The sequence below is a fragment of the Cricetulus griseus genome, chromosome 3 (genome assembly GCF_003668045.3).
Source record: "Cricetulus griseus strain 17A/GY chromosome 3, alternate assembly CriGri-PICRH-1.0, whole genome shotgun sequence".
Taxonomy (NCBI): Eukaryota; Metazoa; Chordata; class Mammalia; order Rodentia; family Cricetidae; genus Cricetulus; species Cricetulus griseus.
Window position 1 is genome coordinate 58,734,494 of NC_048596.1, and position 21,787 is coordinate 58,756,280.

At 49.8% G+C, this 21,787-nt stretch overlaps 1 protein-coding gene across 50 annotated transcripts; it reads right to left on the reverse strand.

Moving 5' to 3' along the window:
- Positions 1-7,286: 7,286 nt before the first annotated feature.
- On the reverse strand, positions 7,287-21,327 carry Tnnt3 (troponin T3, fast skeletal type). 50 transcript variants are annotated; one of them, XM_035441219.1, is made up of 17 exons: positions 21,311-21,327; positions 21,154-21,167; positions 20,195-20,212; positions 18,861-18,878; positions 18,653-18,667; positions 17,602-17,613; positions 17,385-17,399; positions 15,090-15,128; positions 14,521-14,539; positions 12,171-12,216; positions 11,536-11,652; positions 11,367-11,444; positions 11,002-11,115; positions 10,788-10,897; positions 10,550-10,640; positions 8,852-8,892; positions 7,287-7,341 (listed from the first exon to the last, which is right to left on the reverse strand). In XM_035441219.1, the coding sequence occupies exons 1-17, from the start codon at positions 21,325-21,327 to the stop codon at positions 7,287-7,289; spliced, it is 819 nt and encodes a 272-aa protein (XP_035297110.1). The 50 variants fall into 50 exon arrangements, with proteins under 50 accessions (XP_035297110.1, XP_035297111.1, XP_035297113.1 ...); XM_035441220.1 differs by lacking the exon at positions 8,852-8,892 and adding an exon at positions 9,513-9,553; XM_035441222.1 differs by lacking the exon at positions 17,602-17,613.
- Between the last annotated feature and the right edge of the window lie 460 nt (positions 21,328-21,787).

Sequence of the window (21,787 nt, forward strand, 5' to 3'; positions counted from 1 at the left end):
TTATTGAACTGTTTAACTGTTGAGATGTACCGAAGAAGGCATAATTAAAACAGGAAAAGCCTCCACCCGCCTGTCCAGTGCTGGCGCAAGACAAGGAACGTGAGGAATGCACCCCTAGGCTCCGTGTGGCCCCTTGGCCCACATGTCCCCTCCCCTGCAGGGCTCCAGGGACCCTTCATCTGAATTCCGCCGTGCTCTGCAAGTCCAAGCATATATGATAAATTTTTTAGTTTAGGTCAGGTTTTGTTTTTTGAGTTTCTGGGGCTCAAACCCAAGGCCTTGGTGTATAAATGAAGTAAGTGTGCTAACCCTGACCCACACCCATCCCAATCTACTTCTGAAACACAAAATGGTTTTAGCTCATATCGGGGTGGCGTCTTGCTGCATTCCCCTTTTGCATGCTGCTCCCCTCCGTCGAGCATGTACCTTCTGGGCTTTGCCTTAGTAACTGGACTGTGGGTCAGATGCTTTAGTGGTATGGAATTCTTTATGACTAAAGCCTGATCTTTGTCCCTTGATGGGTGGGTGTTCAAAATTCTTTCTTTCTTCTTCCAGTGTCCACCCTGCTCAACCTTTGGTTATCTGAGGCAGGGTCTTGCTGTGTACCCTCGGCTGATTCTGAACTTATAGTGTTACTCAAGCTAGTCTCAAATTTAGGATTCTCTGGACTCTCCCTCTCAAGTGCTAGGACTGTACACATGTCCTACCAGCTGCCACAGTTAGCCCAGTCTTCTGATTTGGTACAATTGCCACTTCTTCCTAGAACTGCCTTGGGTTTTCTGTGGATGATAAATACTACTTATTTTGGCAAGATTCTCTGCTTAGCCACACTGCAGCCAGGCCCTTACTATTCCCCCTGAGCCCATCCCTAGGCATCAACAAAGAAGCCTGTTATTCAAGGCTGCAAGCTCTTCATCCTGGCACCTGAGCACCCCCTGGTGTCTGGACAGGGTGCTCCTCATCCCAGGCACCTCCCCTTGTGCTTTCTGTTAGTCACAGTTCACCTTGCTCCAAGGCTCTGAGTCCCCTGCCCACACCCATGGGGTTAAGCCTGTCTCTACCCACTGTATGGACCCAATGGGTCCCTGTGGCTCCCACTATGGTCTTGCATGGAGTTCTCCCCTAGCTGCTGCCAGTGTCCCAGACTTTCTCTTTAACTGGAACACAGGGCCAGTAAGTAGCTCTAGTTCCTTGAATGTCTTTCAATGGGAGGCTTTATTTTTATACTTTCTCCAGAACTGCCGTGTGTGTCTTTTGTTGGATTTATTATTATCGTATGTTTGAAATTTTTTTAGTGTGACAAGATGCCTCAGTGGGCAGAAATGCTTGCGGTGCAAGCCCAACAACCTGAGATCTCCAAATTCCATGAAAGAAAGAGAGAACCAACTCCCAAAAGTTGTCCTCTGACCTTTACATGAGTAACATGGCAGGCTTACATGCACACACTACATGCACAAATAATAAGAATAATTAATTTTAAAAAATAAAAATTTCTATTTTGAATGGTATACTTTTCTTTGGGGAGGGAAGGAGGAAACAGTCTCATTATGCAGTCCAATCTGGCCACATGATCCTCCTGCCTCAGCCTCCTCAGCTGCTGGGATTCTCAGAGCACAGCACCACAGCTAGCTCTGGACAGCATCTTCAAGCCATCAGGTCTCAGCTCTGCTCTGATCCTCAGGGAGCCTCCACTACTCCATCTTGCTCACTTCTGACAGTCCAGAACCCTTGGTTCAGCTGTTCATAATGATAACAGAGTCTTTCTTTGCCTGCAAATCCCTCTTCAAAACATTCCTTTATCTTGTCTCAAGCTCCGACTGGGACATCTGGTCTGTTTGAAGTACAAGCTGACGTTCTTGCTCTTTTGCCTTAATTTTTTATTGTTGTTTGTTTCTTGAGACAGAGTCTCATGTAGTCCAGCCGATTAGATGAAGATAGTCTAGAAATTTTGATCCTCCTGCCTCACCCCTAAAGTGCTAGGGATGGAACCCAGGGCCTTGTAAATGCTAGGCAAGCAGGCAAGCATTCTGCCAACTTAGCCACAGCCCAGCCTTGCTTTACTTTTTTTTTTTTTTTTTTTTTTTTTTTTTTTTTTTTTTTTGAGATAGCCTTACTTTATAGCCCAGGCAGGCCTGGAGCTCACTATATATGTACACAGTCTAGGCTTGTCTGGAATTCACAAAAATTGTCTTGTTTCAGCCTCCAAAGTGCTGGGATGGCAAATATAAGTCACCACGACCAGTTCTTACCTTTTTTTTTTTTTTTTTTGTATTTTTGCACATGGTCTCACTCTGTAGCCCAGGTTGTTTGGCCTCCAACTCTCAGCAATCCTCCTACCCATCTCTCCTAAGTTCTGAGATCACAGATGTGTGTCACTATGCTAGGCTCTTGCTTGGTTCTTTATCATAAAGAGAATGTTTCAGTCATCCACTTCCCAGAGTCAAGCTTCTCTGTAGGTTTTTGGAAGATGGCCTCCTTGACTTTCTTGCTGGACCCATCATTATTTTTGGTTTTGTTGTTGTGAGCCAGGGTTTCATTGTGTAGCCTTGACTAACCTGGAACTCTATGTGTAGACCATGCTGGCTTCAAATTCCCCAAGATTTGCCTGCCTCTGCCTCCCAAGTGCTGGACTAAAGGCAAGTGTCACCATGCCTAACTTCCAGCACTGTGGTGTTTTCTGTGCTACTGTAAAAAAGTTTTTGACCATTGCAACACTAGGGTTCTCCTGCATGCTAAGCAAATGCTCTACCACTGAGATGCATGCCAGTGCTCAACATGTTGTTGGTGCTTTTACACCCTTTTTGTGTGTTGGTAAACTCCAATCCCACCATTCTGGTTTCTGATTGAAGCCATGGGCATGATACTGTTTTTAAAAGTGCAGAGCAGTGTTGGAGGGAATGGTTTAGCCACGGTGTCAGCGCCTTTCAAAAGAGTTGGTTTATTCTTCACCTTAGCCCTGTTTGCATGTCATATATCCCCCCAGGGACTGGTCTGTTTTTTCCAGTCTTCAGACAGATTGCTGCAATGTGTTTGTGACATTCTTGTGGGGCAATTAAGTCTGGGCCATCTCTGCAGTTAGAGCCCTCTTTCCGGCTTCCCATTATCTGTATCTGTCCCCTCTGGCCACTGAACTTTCTATCAGATGGCAGCTGACGCCACTCACCTGTCTCACAGACCAGGTTTTGGCCTTTGTGACCCTCCCCATACGAGACCCTACTTATTAACTTCTGTTTATCATGGTCTGCTCGATTCTCTTTTTCTCATTTAGTTCTTGGCTGCTCTGTCAATTTCTCAAGTCCTACAAGCAATTTATGCACCTAACCAAAATGGAGGGTGTGTTCCCTTTTGTAATAGAAGCAAAGGGCTCCATGGTTTATTCCAGTCTCCCTCCTGGTCTCCAGTATCAAGATCCATTATCTTGGATCTTCAACCCTAAGTGCTTCCTGATATCCTCTAAAATGTCCTCTTAGTTTCAGAGTTATTTAGTTCCTTTCCAAGACAAGCTGAAAGAGTTCCCTCCTGGCTGGGCTGGGGCATCTCTGTTCTGCCTCTGTTGGAGTGTGCTTTGGGTCCTAGGCTGAGGTCAGCCTTTGTTGTTTCATGTGCATTCCTGGCCAGTGGGAACAGTTCAACAGCCTCTTGTTTCCAATCTTACACACCTTCTCCCAACCTGCTTTTTTGATCCTTAATCCACCATTACTGTGAGTGGCATGCTCAGAACCAGGGCTTACTGGGATTTCCAGTTCCTCATTCAGTTCTGAACCACAGCCAGTTTCTGATACATGGGGCCCTCTGCACAGGGTAGTGACCCATTCTGTCCCCAGCTTAGCCATTCTGTTCAGGCAGTTCTGGGCTATTCAGCTGCCTTTCAGAACAAGGCAAGGAGATGAAAGTGGTTTCCAAACTCATGGGGCCCAACACTCTTTCTATTAATTTTTCCAACTATGCATTTCTGAAAAACAAAGTAAAAAAGTACCTGGTCATACTGGGTGTATTTAAGCCTACACATATGGGAGAGTGGCTGTAGGGGGTGTGGGGTGAGGACTTATGGGCCAGGGTGTCTGCTGAGGTGTACTCCCACACATGAAATGTACCCCCTCGCAGGCTATGTCTGTGAGGACCATTGGTATGTGCATGTGTGGAGTTTTGGACTATGTTGATGTGTGTGTACACTAGGTGTGGACAGAGATCCTCTGCTTGGCCACACTTCACCCAGGCTTCTATGCTCCCTGTGCCCCATCCTATCTCTGAACGTCCCCCCTGCAAAAGAAGGAGCCTTGCTAAGTCAGGTCAGTGAGCCCCTATCCAGACACCTGAGCATCCCCATGTGTTTTTAGGGTGCTTCCTATCTGTTGAGATCAAGTTGTGTCCTGCTGTGACTCTGTATTGTGGTACATGCCTTTAATCCCAGGACTTGGGAGGCAGAGGCAGGTAGCTCTACCAGCCTGGTCTACAGAGCAAGTTCCAGGACAGCCATGACTGTTACAGAGAAACCCTGTCTCAAAAAATTTTAAAAAAAAAGTTTTTTTTGTTCGGTGTTTTGTTTGTTTGTTGTTGTTATTGACTTTTGGGTTTTGAGGTTTTTGTTGTTGTTCTTTTTTGGTTTTTGTTGTTGTTGTTGTTTTGTTTTGTTTTGTTTTGAGACAAAGTTTCTCTGTGTAATAGAGCCCTAGCTGTCCTGGAACTTGCTTTGTACACCACATTGGTCTTGAACTCACAGAGATCTGTCTGCCTCTGCCTCTAAAAGTTCTGGGATTAAAGGTGTGAGCCACCACACCCAGCCTTTTTTTTTTTTTTTTCTTTCAGGCTGAGAGACTCCATTTTATACATAGCTTTTGACTCCATTTTGAAGATGAAGGGTGACTGTGCCTAGGTGGACACAGGAATGGTACCATCTGTCCAGCACCACATAGGATGCACAGATTAATAGATACCTTACTTCTAGGAGCAGAAACGGTGCTACCCTAAAATTTTATCAGAGTGAACTGAGACTGTAGGGGCATATGGGCATATTAAATTTATACTGGAGAAACCAGACCCAAGAACTCACCAGACATACCAGACCAAGAAAAAGGTAGAAATTCCTCACTCAGACTTTATAAAGAGGTAGAGACCTAGTACAGGGATAGATGGTAATGTCCACTACCCATCCCAAATGGTGTGTGTGTGTGTGTGTGTGTGTGTGTGTGTGTGTGTGTGTGTGTGTGTTAGGAAGAACTGACAGTCTAACAGTCAGAGACCATCTAACTGTCCCAGGGGTTTCTTCTCAGTTTGATGCCCACTGTTGATGTGGCTTATTCAACTGCCATCCTCCTATTCTCTTGTCTGGACCTGCCATTCATCTGTCTACCCATTGGTTCATCAGGACCCAGTCCTGCCCTTCACTTCACCTCACTCCTGCAGCTCAGCTCTGACCATAGGGCAGTCCTGGCTCCACAAAAACCACCGCAGCCTCTCCAGCCTTAGCTCTAGCTCCACTCGACTCTTTATCTTATCAATACAGAGACTCTTATGGCCCTATCAATTTCCCAGCTTTGGCTTCTTGGGACTCTTTGAAACTTCCTGCCTCTTTAAACCTTTGTAGCCATTATGTAATACACATATATAGATAGAGATATAGATAGATGTGTTTACTGTGTGGTGTGTGATCTGAGAGTCAATATTAGTAATTAAGATCAGAATGAAAGAACCTGTGTTTGCCTCGGCCAGGCTATCAAAGAAAGCAGGATTATCTGGCAAATGCTGCCATTGAAACGGCCTTACCTTTCGAATATACTGCTGTTAATCAATACATTCTGACATTGTGGAAAGACACAAACATGTTTGTCTGTTTCTCACTTAGTGTATTGAAGATACCATCTGAGCAATGTCTAATCTCCTAGCCAGCTTTCAACAGCATCATGTGAGGTTTACTTAGCCAAAGTCCTCTACCCTGATGTCTCAATCACTGTCCATTCCTGCCCTTTGGTTCCCCTGCCCATTCCAAACCGGCTGATCCCAGTTTTTCCACTGCAAGGTGTGCTGCTGTCCCTAAAGCTTGGTGCTCATAGAACTTTTTTCACTAGACCACTGCCAGGGCCACTGAACAATTTTTTTTTTTTTTGTTCTTCAGTACTGTGTATATGCTAGGCACAGAGCATCCACATACTGAATCACCATACTGTGTATTTACAGTCCTTTTAGTGCAAGTGTGTGTGTGTGTGTGTCCCACAGGAACCACAACCATGTGTATTGGAGTGCACACACAAGAGGTCTACACCAGTCTCTGTTGGGGTACACAGAGATGGAGTCTGTACTATTGTGTGTGTGTTGAGGTGCATGCACAGATGGGGCCACACTGCTCTTTCCTGGGGTGTATTACAAATGGACTACATGTGCTCTCTGGGGTTTGTGTGTTCCCCTCAGGGGCCTGGTGAGGGCTGACTGCACTCCTTGTCTTTCATTCAGGGCTCTGGCTGCGGCTGCCCTGCCTCCCCAGTCTTCCTGGAGGTGTTTGTGCATAAGCCCCTTCCTCTATGAATACCTCGCTGTGCAGGGCTCCGCGTCTTGATCCAATTTCTGTGATTTATATTTTCCATAATTCTATTTGGTCAGGACTTTCAAATTTATTGCACAGTTGTGTTCTGTGTTCCCTGTAATATAGGAGAACGCTGTTTGCCGAGCTTGCTCCCTCGTGGGAAACGTGCTTTCCTGCATTCCTCTCCCCCCTTGATGTGCTAGCTGGAGCTCCCCCTCGCCTCCCCCCTTTCGGGGTGTCTGCAACGTCTCCAGGCAGCCAGCCTTCCTCCCTAACCCTCCCAAGGCTGGACTGTTTCTTCTTTAAACAGTGCTTTGGACTGATCAGGCAGCCATCTAACATGGAGGGCTCTGGTGCAGGGGACAAGAGGGGTGCCCTGGGAGTAAAAAGCCTCTGAAAGCAATTACCGGGCAAGTTCTAGAGGCACATTAGGGCACAGAACCATGTGTAGTTGAGCCACAGTTACTAACAGCAGTAAGGTACCCTGAGTCTTCCAGGGCTGTTCTGAGGTGTGCTCCCATAGTGCTCCTGTCTTGCAGCATCATCTCCCAACCTCCCTAGACCCCTTATACATGAAACCACATACACAGTGGAGGGGAGTCTGATAACTTTATTCCCAGACCCCAGAAGGTGAGGGCATTGAGGCAGAATGGGCCCTGAGCTCCAGAAAAAGCCTGGGCATGAGGATTGGATGGTGCAGAGCTGGAATAAGGGACCCTGGCAGGAATCAGGGTGGAGGGTCTCTGCTGCAGTGCAACTCTTGGCTCCTTTACTTCCAGCGCCCACCAACTTTGCCCTTGGCTGTGGCACCAGCCTTCTTGCTGCTGCAAATGGAAAGCAAGTTGTGCTTAAGGGACAGAGTGTCCAGCCAGCCAGTGGAGACCTTCAGCTCCTGTCTCCCCAAGCTGTTGCCCTCACTTCCAGTGCACATACCTCATTCCAGCCTGAGCAGTAGGAGCTGACTCACCTGCAGTGGGCCCAAGGGGGCCTGGACACTAGTGTGGTTAGGACAGGGTTAGCTGGTTACCTGGGCTCACCTTTCATTGTCCTGCCTTGGCCGGGGAGAGTACTGCAGACAGACCCATGCCACCCTAGCTTTAAACACTGTTGGTTTTGAAAAGCCTGTGCCTTTCAGATGGCAGCTAAGGGTACTGGTCCCCAGGAGTTGGGACCTTATTATCTGAGGCCCTCTGTACCCTGGGAAGCTGGAAGCAGGATGAATGATGTATGAGTCTGGGCTGGCAGGAGTATAAAAGTACATGAGCTCTGAAGCCAGTCCAGCAGGACCTTGGGCTGGTGATGTTGTGTCCTCACAAACCTTTCCGAGCACCCTAACACATGCACACACTCTCGTTCACATGCATGTAGCATCTCATCAAATTATCCTGTCATGACCCTCCAACCCACGCAATAAAGATACAAAATATCCCTAGGGGAGCACCCATCTCCCCTGAGCATCATGGAAGTGTAGAAGGAGGGAGAAAAATCCCAAGAAACAGGAAATCTAAGCAGCTCCACTTGATCCTGTACTTGGAGTGTGATAACCCCATGTACAGGCTCACTACCAGCATCTCAGCGTTATACCAAACTCAGAACCCGGCGAGGGTCCCTGTAGCAACAGGTCCTGGAGTCCTGTGGAACCTGATTCCTTGTGTGGAAGGGTTACCCTCCTGTGGAGTCAGTGCTCTCTCTCTCTCTCTCTCTCTCTCTCTCTCTCTCTCTCTCTCTCTCTCTCCCTCCCTCTCTCTCTCTCTCTCCAGCCATCTTATATATCCTAAGTTGGCCTCAGAACTTACTCTGCAACTGATCTTGAATTTCTGATCCTCCTGTCTCTGCCTGCCTCCCAAAGTGCTGGGATTATGAATGTACTCCTACTATAGGATCTAACTAAGGGCCTTGTGCATGGTGGGCAAGCATCTACCAACTGAACTATACTTTAACTCCCCACTCCTTTTTTTTTTTCTTGTTAACTGAGATAAGGTTTCATGGATCCCAGGCTGGCCTTGAACTCCTGATCCTGTTCCCAACTCTGGAGAAGTATTGGGATTGTAGGTGTTCATTATCACACCCTGTTACAGGCTTCTTGCTGGCCAGCACATCATAGAAGAGAAAAGGATCACTAACACACCGCATCTGGCACCTCCTGCATGCAGGAGAGGAAGGAGCCAGTGGATCCCGGGGGCCCAGTTAGTCTTGTTATTGCTAAGGGCCAGCCACCAAGAGCCCTTGTTCAGGGACCAGCTAAAATGTCTAGGCCCTGAGTAGGGTTGCAGGTAGCTGGCCTTGGGGACTCTGGGCCCAGCATAGAGTGATGAAATGGTCTGGGTTACTTACTGCTTCTGGGCTTGGTCAATGCGGCTCCTGAGGGTAGTGATCTGTAACAACATAGGTGACTTACTGTGACAGAGACCTGGGAAGCCCAGCTGGGCACTGACCAGGGGACACATGTTTTTACCACAGGGCTGGCCAACTGTGGCATCTCCTCATTGCAGGAACACAGTCTCCTGTGCCAGTTTTCTTACTGTCTCAGGGCTCCTTTGTGAGAGGGTACTGTTCTTTGTCCTCGGGCTGTGCCTGGACTTGCTCTCTCTAGCTACCACACACAGCAGCTCCCAACTAGCCACTTACCTTGTGGCTGTGGCAGGATGCAGGCAGGGTAAGGGACAGGGTGGAGGTGAGGCCCAAGACCTCCCAAGGTTCCACCTCTGACTCCTGATCCTGACCTTCCTGCTCCTTGGCCCATGGTACCTGCTCCCGACTTGGTAGCCTAGAGGCCCTGGCCCCAAATGGAGCTCTGGGAAGGCAAGATCCTTCTTTTTTCATCTGCCAACAAGGGCATCAGGCCGGCCTCATAGCCACCAGCTGAGGTCAGAAGGGAGGAATTGTGGCAAAAGGAAAAGGCCCTTTGCCACCAGTGTCCTCGACAACTAAATCTTTGCCATGCGAGAGGCTAGCTGAGCATTGCACACCCACAAGCCTGGCTCTGCCTACTCACAACTTGGCCAGCATCTCCACTCTGGCCCGGACAGTCATGATCTAGAAAAATCGAAATGGTTACCAGGTTGGGTGGGCAGCTGAGGCTTCAAGGCCCTGATAAGTATGGAGCCAGTCTTCTGATGGACAGTCAGACTTTGTGAACCCGGGAGACCACACATGGGCAGAGTGTATCAGGAGGCTATGGGTTCCTGACTCAGCTATTGTTGCTGAAAAGAGTGGCCTGGCCTCTGCTAGGCAGAGTCTTCTCCGAGCTAGCTCCTGGGGTAGCCTTGAGTCTCTTTCTAGAGATGGCCAACAAAGGAGGTATGGAGACCAAGGCTCTTCAAAGTTGAGCAACTAAGACCCATCTCATCTACCCAGACGTTGCAAGAAGGAGCCAGGACTTGTAGGTTGTCTATCTTGATGGTTGTGGGAGATGCCCCTGCATGAATTCTCATGTCTCCCTCCACCCAGCACTGGAGGGCCATGAGGGGAGGACAGTTCAGCTTTGCCAGTGAACTCAAGAGATTTACATTTGAAGTAAGCACAGTAGACACCAGGATAGGTGCCTTTCCCTGCATCTATGGTGAGTATGAACAAGCTTGACTCTAACTCAACCCACAAGGCCCTGCCCATCTCTGCAGCCCCTTACCATGCCCTCCTCATACCTATGAAGGTTGCAACCCCAGTCCAGATTCCCTGAGCCCCAGAGGAGACACAATACTAAATTCCCTTTCCCAGTTTCAGGTGAAGGTACAAGTCACCCTGCCTGCATGCTTGCCTGCCCTGAGGAGGCAGATGTCATGGAGACCTCAGCAGTTTGAGAACTCATAACAGTTCTGGCTATAGCATTGGCCAATACAAATGCAGGTCAAGCCGATATCAGGTGCCTCCCCTGAAGGACAAGCTGCAGAAGTGGCCCCAGCTGGGCTCAGTGGAGCCAGGTCTCAAGGTGAAGGCAGGACCAGAGTATAAGTGGCCTGTAGGGAAAGAGTTGACCCCCCCCCCCAAGAATGAGACCCTGCAGGCCCAAGATCCAGAGATGGCTAGACTCACATCATATTTTTGGCGTTTCAGCTTCTCCCCAAACTCAAATTTGTCAGTCTCCAGTTGGTACAGGGTATCCCAGAGTTCCTTGGCCTTATCCCTGGAAGATGGAAAAGAGGAGGTTTGATAGGATGAAGCCAGAAAGGCAGGGCCCCAAACCCTGCGTCCTCCTCCAGCCACCAGCAAGAGAGCTGTGACTCAGTTCTTTTGGGGAAGGGCCCACCACCACTTGGGAGGGCCACCCCACCTCAGCTTATCATCACTAAGATGGTCGATGTTCAGAGGCTTGCGTCTTTCTGCAAGAATCTTCTTCTTCATTTCCCTGGCTGTCTGCTTCTTGCCTCTCTTCTGGTCAGCCTGGGGAGGGGAGAGGTGATAAGGGATCCACTCTCAGGAGGCACATGGCACAAACACCAGCCCCACTTGAAGGCCACCTTCAGGGCTCTGGGCATGTTCCTTACCTTGGCCAGGTAGCTGCTGTAGTTGGCGCCCATGGAAGACAGTGCCTTTTTCTTCTTCATGTCATCCTCAGCTCTCCTCTTGGCATCTTCCTCCTCTCTTCTAGCCTTCTCCTCCTGTAGAGACCCCACCCCCAAGATCCTCAGGGGCTGCCCTTTGAGTAGGCTTCAAAGACTACCTAGTTCTGGACTTAGAAACTTCTAGAAGGAGGCTGCTTTTGAGAGGGGGGAGTGTCTGTAGAGCAAGAGACATTAACCCAGGAGCTCTAATTGTTGGCCCAACAGAGGGCCACAGTGAAAGGAAGGCCCAAGACACTGTGCTTCCCTGGCTCCACAGGCTGGAGGCAGCAGGCTGACACAGTCCTTACCGCCAGTCTGTTCTGGCGTTCCCGCTCTTTCTCAGCACGGATTCTCTGCTGCTCAGCCCTCTCTGCACGGCGCTTCTCCTGCCGCCAAGAGGGCAAAAGGGTCAACCCTTCTTGTCATGCCCAGTCCCTGCAGGAGCACCCAGCACCCTCCCAGGGCAGCAGTTCTCACGATTCTCTCCTTGAGTGCAATCAGCTCCTCTTCCTCTTTCTTTCTAGCCTCAAAGTGGCTGTCGATGAGGGCCTGGAGCTCCATGAGGTCCTTGTTCTGACGCTTTTTCTGGATATCCTGGGGGCACAAGAAAAGTTTCTACCCCTCCTGGCCAGCCTGGGACCCACCTGCAGCTCGGGGCACCTTCCTGAGTCCCAGAGTGGCCTAGCCTGGAACCCCAGGGTGCAGATAATGCCTTTTCTATGGAAGAACCCAGACCCTGACTAATCATGAAGCCAGAACCATCCTTGAAGTGACCTGTCTCAGACTTGGCTCTATTATCCTCCTCAGAGATGTCCTCTTGGGCCAAACAGAGAAGATTGATTTGCTGCATACATAGATGGGTGGGTGGATAAAATGATAGACAGTTGAGTGAAAGGGTAGGTGGATTAGTGGATGGATGGGTGGGTAGACGAGTGGGTGGAGGAGAAGAAAAGGGACCTATATATCCTTGGGTCTATGAGCAAATTATGGGAGTGTGGCCTAGAGATGAGCTACCTTGCTTATGGCTGTTTGGGAAGACTTGACCTGAAGCCCAGCCTAAAGTTCAAAGGCTGGAGCTTGGAATGAGGGTGATCTGGACCCCATAAACTTACATCGAAGTCTACTTTCTCTCCTTCTGGAATCTTAGGAGCAGTAAGTCTGGGGAAGAGACACAGAGGTTGTTTCATAATCAGGGACAACTGGAACCTTCCCACAGTGGAGGCCAGCCGGCCTCGAATCTAGGCTGGCCTCTTCCTCTTTCTTGCACCCTGGCACCCAACAGAGCACGCCTCCACTAAAGCAGATTTGCCTGGCTCTTTGTTCTTAAGTTTCTAGCCCATGTCCCAGGAGTAGTTTGTTCCTTCCTAGAAGGTGCCACGCTGTTTGTGTCCACCTCTGTTTTGCTCACTGCTTCATGCCACCTTCTCAGACACATAAACAAATGTAATCAAGTCCTAGCAGAAGGCAGGGTGGCCACCACAAGCCCTCCAGGGGCAGTAATTGGCATCAGCTTCTGGGGTGAGACCTGTCCTGTGGTTCTGGACACGTTTTAAATCTTTCTTTCTGGGCGCCCAAATGAAGGCGAGCCTGTAAGGGGAAAAGGAGCCCCCAGCCCGCTGGCTGTGCGACCCCCTCTTCCTGCCAACACATTCCAGATGGAGCAGGGAGCCCAGACAACCGCGGCTTTTAGAAGCAGGCCACAGAAGAAAGGGGAGCTGAATAGCGATCAAAACCTGGAGAGGGAAGGGATTTTTCTAAGCTCTGAAGCCCCAAAGTTCCCTCCAAGGGAAAGCTGTACAGATGATGCTGTGCAAATGAAAAACTTATGTATGTGTGTGCAGGGGAGAGCAAAAATCGAAATGCAGAGGGAAAAACCAGACTGGAAAAAAGAAAAAAAACAACTTTTCAGCAAATACAGAGAAGATTTATATCCCTGAGTAAACGGACGATTAAGCAAACACGGAGACGTGTTGGCCATGAGATAAACGAGCAAGGGGCACAAGCCACTGACTCGCAAAGAAAGACGACCAGTTAACAAACATGGACCGTTAGTGGTGGTGCCATCGGAGGAATGCGAAGGCAACCATGAGATGTGGTTGGCTGCTCATCAACGGGTCAGGGGCAGACACCCATTCCCGCCTTTGGGCGCGGAGGGTGTGGGACACAAGACTGCTCCCAGCCCACGTAGGAGACCGCCTTGGCTGGGCCCTGGTGGAAAGCAACTTGGCAGTGAATGTCAAAGTCTTCAGAGCATTGGTCCTCTTTGACCCAGTAATTCCAGTTCTGGGAATGTGGCCTAGGCAAACAGCCCTCAAGATGGAAAATGCTTTCTGACCAGTGTTATTTATGATTGTAAAATATTGGGGGAAGCCTGTGATCGGGGAATGGTTAGGAAAATTATGGTTTGTCCAATTGATGGAATATTATGTGGCCATTCAAAATATTTAAGAAGACTATGTAAAAACATGGAAAAATACTTATGAATAGTGCTAAATTTTTTTAAAAGTGGAATTCAAGGCTATATAGACAGTCCTGTGCTTGAAAAAACATAGTCAAGTTCTTTATTTTCCAAGAACTTTGTGTAAAGAAAGAGTAGGAAGAAATAAAGACCTTTTTTCCCCTCCCTGATTCTTTCCACAGGCTGCCTGGTGGGTGGGTGGGAGAATTATGGATGGATTTTTTTCCCCTCTTCGTTTGACTTTCATGTATTTTCCAAATTTTCTTAATGAGGTGTTTTATTTTCATATTGAGAACATAAATAATTTCTCTAAGATGAGAAACTATCTCACAATCCTGCATTACTTTATGTGAGCTTGATTTAAAACAGCATTCAAGGGAGGAGTGTGGGCCAGCCACACTCCTCACCTAGCTCTACTCTTCCCTCAAGGATGGGGAGGAAGCAAGGGGTAAGTGCCAAAAGTTCAACCTGGTTCAGAGTGTGCAACAGGCATAAAGGCTTAAAGGGACAAAAAGGGGGTTTATATGGAGGGCTGTGGGCTTGCAATCCCAAGATTCTGGATTCAACTACCCCCTGGTGCACTCACAAGTGAGTAAGAGAGGCTAGGGTATAACCTCTGCAGAGAGGCTCACAGGGAGCTCTGTCTCTTTTGGATCAGGTCAATCCAGAGTGGGTTCTCATCTCGAGCAGGAGATCCTTGCCCTTCAAGCCCACCCCCATATATATCTGGAGACCTGGGCTGTCTCCCAGCATAGCCAGGCATGGCAGATATGTGATGCCCTCCATCCCATTCTAAGCCTTACTTAGTCCATGGTTAGTGGCCTCCTTGACTGCACTGGCTGATGGAGAAGAACCACAACTTACTGTCTTTTTATTCATCCCTACTGGCAACTTTGGTCCCTATCATCTTCCACCATTTGGGCTTTTCTTTTAAAAAAGTCCCAGGCCTCCCACCCTGCCCTGTTCTGGCATTCCCCATAGTATTGCTTAGATCCCACACTTACTTGGGTCTTGGTTTCTCCTCTAGTCATGACAGCCAGCATGGGGAAAGGAAGAAAGAGATCAGGTCAGATAGGATGGTCCTTCCTGCCATAGGAACCATCAGGCTGGGGACTTCTACTCAGCCCGCCCAGACCCACTCAACTATTCAGAAACCTGTGAATTTCCATGGGCTCTAAGAAGGACTTAGGGTGCGGGGATGAGGGGAGAAACCACAGCAAGACATATGTGTCCCCAGAGGGCTGGGAGGGAGGGAAAGGTAGGAAGACAAGAGGCCTGGAGGACAGATTTCTGGAAAGTCAGGGATGTGTCTAGGATGCTGACTTATCTCCCTGTCTTTGAGTGGACAGACACTTGACCTTGGCCCCCTAACTCCATGGTGGATGCACATAAAGCCTCAGCTTCTTGAGGTCCCATGCCAGGGAGAAAAGGAAGACAGACACAGGGACAAAGTGAAAGGGCTGGGGAGTCAGCGACAGACACTGGGCCATTGGGTCCTCTCGCCTCACCCAGGCAGAGCCAGAGTCCTGTGCAGGTGGAGCAAGGGGCTGCAACAGCGGCTGGCAGGCCTTACCTTCCTCGTCCTCCTCCTGCTCCTCCTCGGCGACAGCATCTTCATGGTGTGGGCACAAGCGCACATGCAAGAAAAAAGCCGCGCAGCTGCAGAAGTGCAGAGGCCACACAGCAGCAGTGGCCACACGAACAGCTGAGGCAGGCACGCATAGGGCCCAGTGCCTGTGGGTGGCAGAGCAGCTCCTACGCCTTCCCACAGGCCTGGCCCCCTTCATGGACCCTTGGTGTCCAGGTTGGCCTCTAACTCTCAATATAGCTAAGGATGACTTTAGACTCTATCTTCCTGCCTCTACCCCTGCAAGTGCTGTGATAACAAGTATGTTCTGCCACACCTGGTTTGTGCAGGACTGGGAATTGAACCCAGGGCTTTATGCATGTTGGGCAAGAAGGCTTGGCTGTGAGTAGAGAACATGGGGACCTGCCTTGCCCAACATGGTGATTGGATCTAGGTGTGATACTGGGAAGATCCTGAGGCTACTCTATCTTCCAGCTGTCATGGACTCTTCCATTACTTTCCACTTATAGTCTTATACTTGGGCACATAGTGTGGTTTTTACAGTCACTTTATTTCAAACTCCTTGTAAAAGTCTTTGTTCATAGAGCCTGCCTGAGATCCAAAAATATTTTTGGCTCATCCATATCTGTGAGTTTTGACAGGTTCAGCCCTTAGGATGGGGGCCTCCTGATCCTGGGAACCTGTCCTCTGACCCCTAAGAGGCTTTTTTCCCATGAGTCTTGCTGAGGCCTCTCTTCTCCCCCTTCTTTAGAACCTTGCCTAAGCTGGTTGCCCTGAGGAAGGGCTGCTTCCTCTGAGTGTGACCCATTCCCACAGATGATGGGGCTGGTACTGACCACAGTCGGGGCCTGCAGCTGCTCAGCATCACCCTTTCTTGCACTGTCCTTTAGCCTTGCTCTAGCTTTAGGCGGAAGCAAAACCACTGATGTATATACTGCCCGGCATACAGTAAGACCTGGCAGGGAAAGCATCTGCGACCCCCTAGAACCTTTGCACTTGGCCAGGAGCCAACAGGCCCCATCCAAGGTTTGGGTGAGGGTCTCACCTGCAGGTTCTGACCAGCGCCCTTCTGGAACATCTATTTCTCACCCCTTCAAAAGACACATGGTGACTTAACAACCAAAGTGTGTGGCAGCGCTGCCTGAATAGGCTACTTAGGTCTGTTGGTAAGCCTGATGCCACTCTTGCCTAACATTTTAGGAGCGGCAGTGCAGTGGGGTACTGCAGAGCTACTCTTACATGAGGTCAAGGGGAGTGGCCTGAGGAAGGAAGCTAAGGGGCTGGTGGACTCACCCTCCTCTTTTGAGATTCTGGGGACAGGGAAGGATGGGGTGCTCCCTAGAGTTGCATGAGAGGCAGCTGCATAGTGTCAAGGTAAGGTTTCCTCTGTGCTCGGTCTCCCCATCCTCCTGTCTGTCCATTTGCCTGCCAATCTTGGTTCTGGTCCCTGGGAGGACTGGTGACCTAAGATGTGTGGCCTGAGAACATCCTGGGTCCCTCTCCTAGCATTATCCAGATGCTGCTCAAACCCCAGCCACCAGGAGCCTGGAAGCATGTAAATGGAGGGGCTGAAATGGGCTCCCAGAGTTCAGCCCCTCCTCCCTTCTCCAGTGTAACCAGCCTTGCTGCTAGGCTAACAGTTGCCCCCCCCCCCAACCCCTGTCAGTTCTGCTTGATGGGTGTGTCTGGCTCAGGCCCAGGAGCTGGGTGGGATGCTGGGATCTGACTGATTGCCTGTTCGCATGCATGGCCCCCGGCTGTTCCAGGTCTGTGACATCCCCACCTTGGGCCTCAGCCTGACTTTCTGCTTCACCCCACTTGCCCCTCCACCTTCCTTTCAGCTTCGCCACTCCTTATTTTCCTCCCTTTGGCTTGATATCTGGGGTAGGTTGGAGGCTACCTATCCAGCCTCTCTGCTTTGCTCTTCCTGTCCTGAGGAAGCCCCAGAGGATCCCAGGGGGTCTCCAGCACCATCTTCCTAAGGCTGGCCCTGTAGACCCAGGATAGCCCGTATGTTCCATTCAATCTTCCTAATGAAGGTCCAAGAAGAGCTTTTTTTCTCCTTGCCCTTAAACAATGTGACTGGGGACTGCCATTGCCAGCCACCTAGACCAGCAGACCAGGCTAGCTTCCCTATTTTCTGTACTGTCCTCACCCCAGAGGCCAGCAGAGCTTAGTTGGTGGTGGGTACATTGGAAAAGGGGTGGAAGGCAGGCAGTCACAGAGGGGAGAGGAAGGAGGGGAAGGCTCTTTGTGGCTGTGAGGTAGACCTGGACCTACCTTCTTGGACTTCCTCTGTGGAGCAGCACCAGGGGAGGAGAGAGGGAGGGAGGAGAGAGAATGAATGAATGGAGGGCAGTGTGTGGGGGGACAGGGATAGGTATACAGGAGAGATGGGGTGAGTTACATGGCACCCTCTTGTTCCTTCTTGGCTGACTCCTGCACACATACCCATATGGCCACATATATCATGTGGCATTGAAGTCATGTCACATACCTGGTTCGGGGGCTAAGGAGGGCCATGGAACAAGAGGCAAAACCGCGGGTCAGAGGTCAGAGGTCAGAGGTCAGAGAAGGGATCCAGGTTAAAAGGAAACAGCCGGTCACCGAGGGGTGGGATACGTGCAGGAAGCGAGCAAGATACTGTCAGAGTTAGCTGTGGTCCTGCCACCCTTGATCCCATAGCCTAGATTCTGGGGCCCACTCAGAACTTGGGAACTGGAGGGGCTGAGGAGAACCAAACTCACCCACCCCCCAACCTGTCCTTCTTCACAAGTGGAGAAACTGAGATGAGGGTTGGGATTCTAGCTCTTGCTTTTGTTGCAGTGCCTCATTTGGTTCCTTCCCTGGCCTACTCCCTCCTATCTGCCCTTAGCCAGGCCCAGCCTAGAGTTGCAGCCTACTTGGAGGCTCTGGTATCCAAGGGGAGCAGAACCAAGGCATGTTCCAAACACCTCTTTTCTTGCCATCCCAGAGCTAGGTGCAAAAGCCCTTTCCTTGGGCTTCTGCCTGGTAGCCCCTAAAGAGGGTTGGGGTGGGTCTGTGTTTGGGTTGATGGGGTACATAGGCTTGAGAAATTGACTAGGGATGAGGCCTTGGGCTGTCCTCACATCAGGCCCTGAAGCAGGATCTCTGGCTACTCCTGCATCTCTCCCTAATGACCTGAGCTCTTCTGACACTTGGCCTAGTGGGTCTGGCCTAACAAAGGTCTCAGTCACCACCATGGGCTTTCACTGGCTTCTCTGGGGAAGGGGGGCTCAATCTACACCTGGCACTAGAGTCTTCCCCCTTCTCCTGTACTAGGCTGCCTTCTCTAGTGTTGGAAGCATCTGACAGAAGTTGGGACAACTATGTTGTCTGTGGGGATTCTTGGAGTCCTCATTCTCTTTGGTCAAGCATTGGCCTTGGTTAGTGGGTTATGTGGGGCCACATGGGGGGCTCCGTGGTTGGCTGGCGCCTCCTTGCTTCCCTGCTCTCTTCCCCACACCACATGGCTCCAGCCAGACCCTGGGCTCCACATGGGGACCAGAAGTCCTGTATCCTCATACCTTCCTCCTGGACTTCTGCAGCCGAGGAATGCCAGGGAGTGCAGGGTGGCAGGGAGGAGAGAGGAAAGGATTAGAAAGGAGCACGCAGCATAAAGGCCCTTAGAGACAGGGGCTGAGGTCACAGCCCAATAAGAGGGAAGGTGATACCAAGTTCATCATTAGGGCAGAGGACAAGGGCAAATGGGGGTTGAGTCCTAAGCCAACTCACCTTCTTCCTGGGCCTCCTCTGAGGGTGAGCAAAGGTGACAGAGAGATGGCATGAAAGAGAGAGAATGAACAAGGACAGACATTAGGAACAGGGCTTTCCTGGGCTCTCTTGGGCTGAGCATATTGAGCAGGCCAGATTCCTATGCTTGGCCTACAGCAGCTAGCCATAGTGAGCAGGAGCCCTTGAGCATCAGCCACTGCTGTGCCTGCTGGGGCACTGAGTTTGTATCTTCCTCAGGCCTGGCCCTCTACATCCTTCATCCCATGTCTGGGTATTTGTGATTCTGCTCTATAGGATATGGAAGTGAGGACCAGGGACAAAGCCCATGTGTTTGGGGGAAACTCCATGTGCTCAGACCATTTCTGACCCAGGAGATCCCATCTAGTTGTCAGGAATAAAGGTTGGTGTCAAGGGGCTTTGAGGAAACAGGACCCTTCTGGCCTTTCCTAGGGGAAAGGGCAGCCCCCAGGGCCACATCTCACTCAGAAACCAGCTTTTTCATCTTCTGGCAGCAAGATGTTTGCTCAGGTTGTTAAGGTAGCGAGTATTTTCAAAATATTTTGAAAACATAGCACCCAGCAGCCCTTGCAGGATGGCCTGTCTGGTGAGATGTGTGAAGCTTCCCTAGGCTGAGCAGGTGCCAGGAGCAGACAGCTTGTCAGGCCTGGGAACTGCTGTCCTAGGCTGCTCCCAGGTACACCAGTACTCAGCGCTTTGCCCGCCCACACCTGCCCAGGCACGACAGAGCCAGGGAGGGGTCTCCAGCAGCCCAAGGGTACAATGAAGAAGAGATGCTGAGAGACAGAGAAAGACAAAGGGATAAGGACAGAAACAGAGAAATGGAGAACGATGAAGAGAGACAAAGAAAGTTAGAGATAGACAAAGAGAGACAGAGAGATGGGGCTAGAAAAAAGCAGAGATGGAGACAGAGAGATACAGAGACAGAGAAAGAGAGAGACAGCTAGGGAGACTAGAAGAGAGGCTACGGAGACTCTGAGTGGTTACAGTGCATGGATCAAGACCCTTGTTATTAATGAATAAGAGTTTTAATGGCCAGAACACATCCCACTTCACATACTGTGGACACAGTGACCAAAGAGCATGTGTGAGTGGTTAATGAGTGTCTATTAATCAGTTGAAGAGATAGAGAATTAATAATTTAATTAACGACCAAGCCATTGACCATTAATTAAATAATGGCATTATTAATCAATAGCAGAGTTAATGACAAATGGTGATGGTTAATGGTGCATTAATGATGAGGGAAGTAGATAGTTAATTGTCAAGGCCTTCCCAAGGATGGGCATTGAGAGGCCTGTGGCTTCCCAAGTTACCTTCCTCTTCGTATTGCTCTGCATTAGAATAGAACAAAAGAAAGGATCCCAGTTAGCAGAGATGGGACTGGAGAAGGCGAGGCAGTTGAAGGACCAGCCTGTTCTGTCCCAAGATAGTTGGATACTTCTCCTGGCTAGGAAATCAGGTTTGGGATCCTCAGCCCAAATAGACCCTGTGATAGCTTGGGGAGATGGTGGGTCAACAAAGTGCTTGCCTGTCATATAAGTACAAGGACCCGAGTAGGATCTCAGGATCCAAATAGAAAGCCAAGTATGGTCACACATTCTTGTAATCCCAATGCTGAGGAGGCAGAGACAGAAGGATTGCCAGGGCTTGCTGGCCAGCCAGTCTAGGCTAATCATCAAGCTCCAGGTTCAGTGAGAGAGCCTCCCCCAGACTCCCACCGCTGCCACTGCCATCTCCAAAAATGAGGTGAACAGCTTCTGAGAAATGGCATCCAAGGTTGACCTCTGGCCCACACATACAAACACATGTGTAGCACACCTTGCATACACACACACACACACACACACACACACACACACACACACACACACACACACACACAGAGGCTTTGTGACCTTAGAAGGGAAAATGTCTCAACCACAAGGGTGACGTAGGATATCTTTAGATGTCATGTCCTGCTATGGCCATATGAGTAACCAAAGGTGACAAGGACAGAGAGGCTGCCTCTTGAGTCCTCAAGGCATCACAGACATACAGGTATACAGGTTGGGGTAAGTCAAAGTGTGAAGAAAAATATGTATGCCAGAGGTTTAAGACAGTTTGGGAGAGGGGTGTCTTTGAAGCCCAATGACAAATCTAGCTGGTCTGGGTCTCTTGGGCAAGGGGTCCCCAAGAGATGAGTGCTGTCAATAGTCAAAGCTTACCCCCCCCAAGGGTGACTCTTCTGTCTAGAGATGGAAATAAAAAGAGAGAAAATAGAGAAGACACTTACCCTCGACTTGTTCACTGTCACGGTGGTGTGGGTAGAGGGAGAAAGAGAGAGAAGAAAAGTGAGGTGAGCTTGAGTTTCTGACCTGGGACAAACATCTGTAGGAACCAGGGGTTCTATTCCACCAGTAAGGGAGGCAACCATACAGCAGGGTACTCACGTTTCCTCGTCAGACATGGTGGTGGTGAGTTGTGTCTGAAGAGGGAATGACAAGAGATGGGACAGTTAGGAATTGCCTTGGTTTAGAAGCCTCACAAGGGGCCAGGCTCTCAGAGATTGGAGCCAAGAGGTGATGTCTATAGACTGAAATTGAGGGCCACCTCTTGGTCCCCTTGATCTGCCCTTCTCCCCATGGTTCCTCTTCTTCCTTCTCTGGTTCTAGCCTGGAACTTAGATTCCACAACTGACTTGCTGTTGGAAGGTTGTTGTGTACATCCCACTCTGGACAGACATCCCCTCTACAGTATTTTCATAGAAAGCCATCCAAAATGCAGAGACTTTCTCAGGTCAGGGGTAAGAGCTACATGGCCCTCTGGATCTGGGGACACCTTGCTGGTCTGAGTTGATGGCCTCTGGCTGGGGAATCACCCCAAAATGGGTGAGCCCAGCTCCGAGGCTACAGACATTCTCAGTCCTC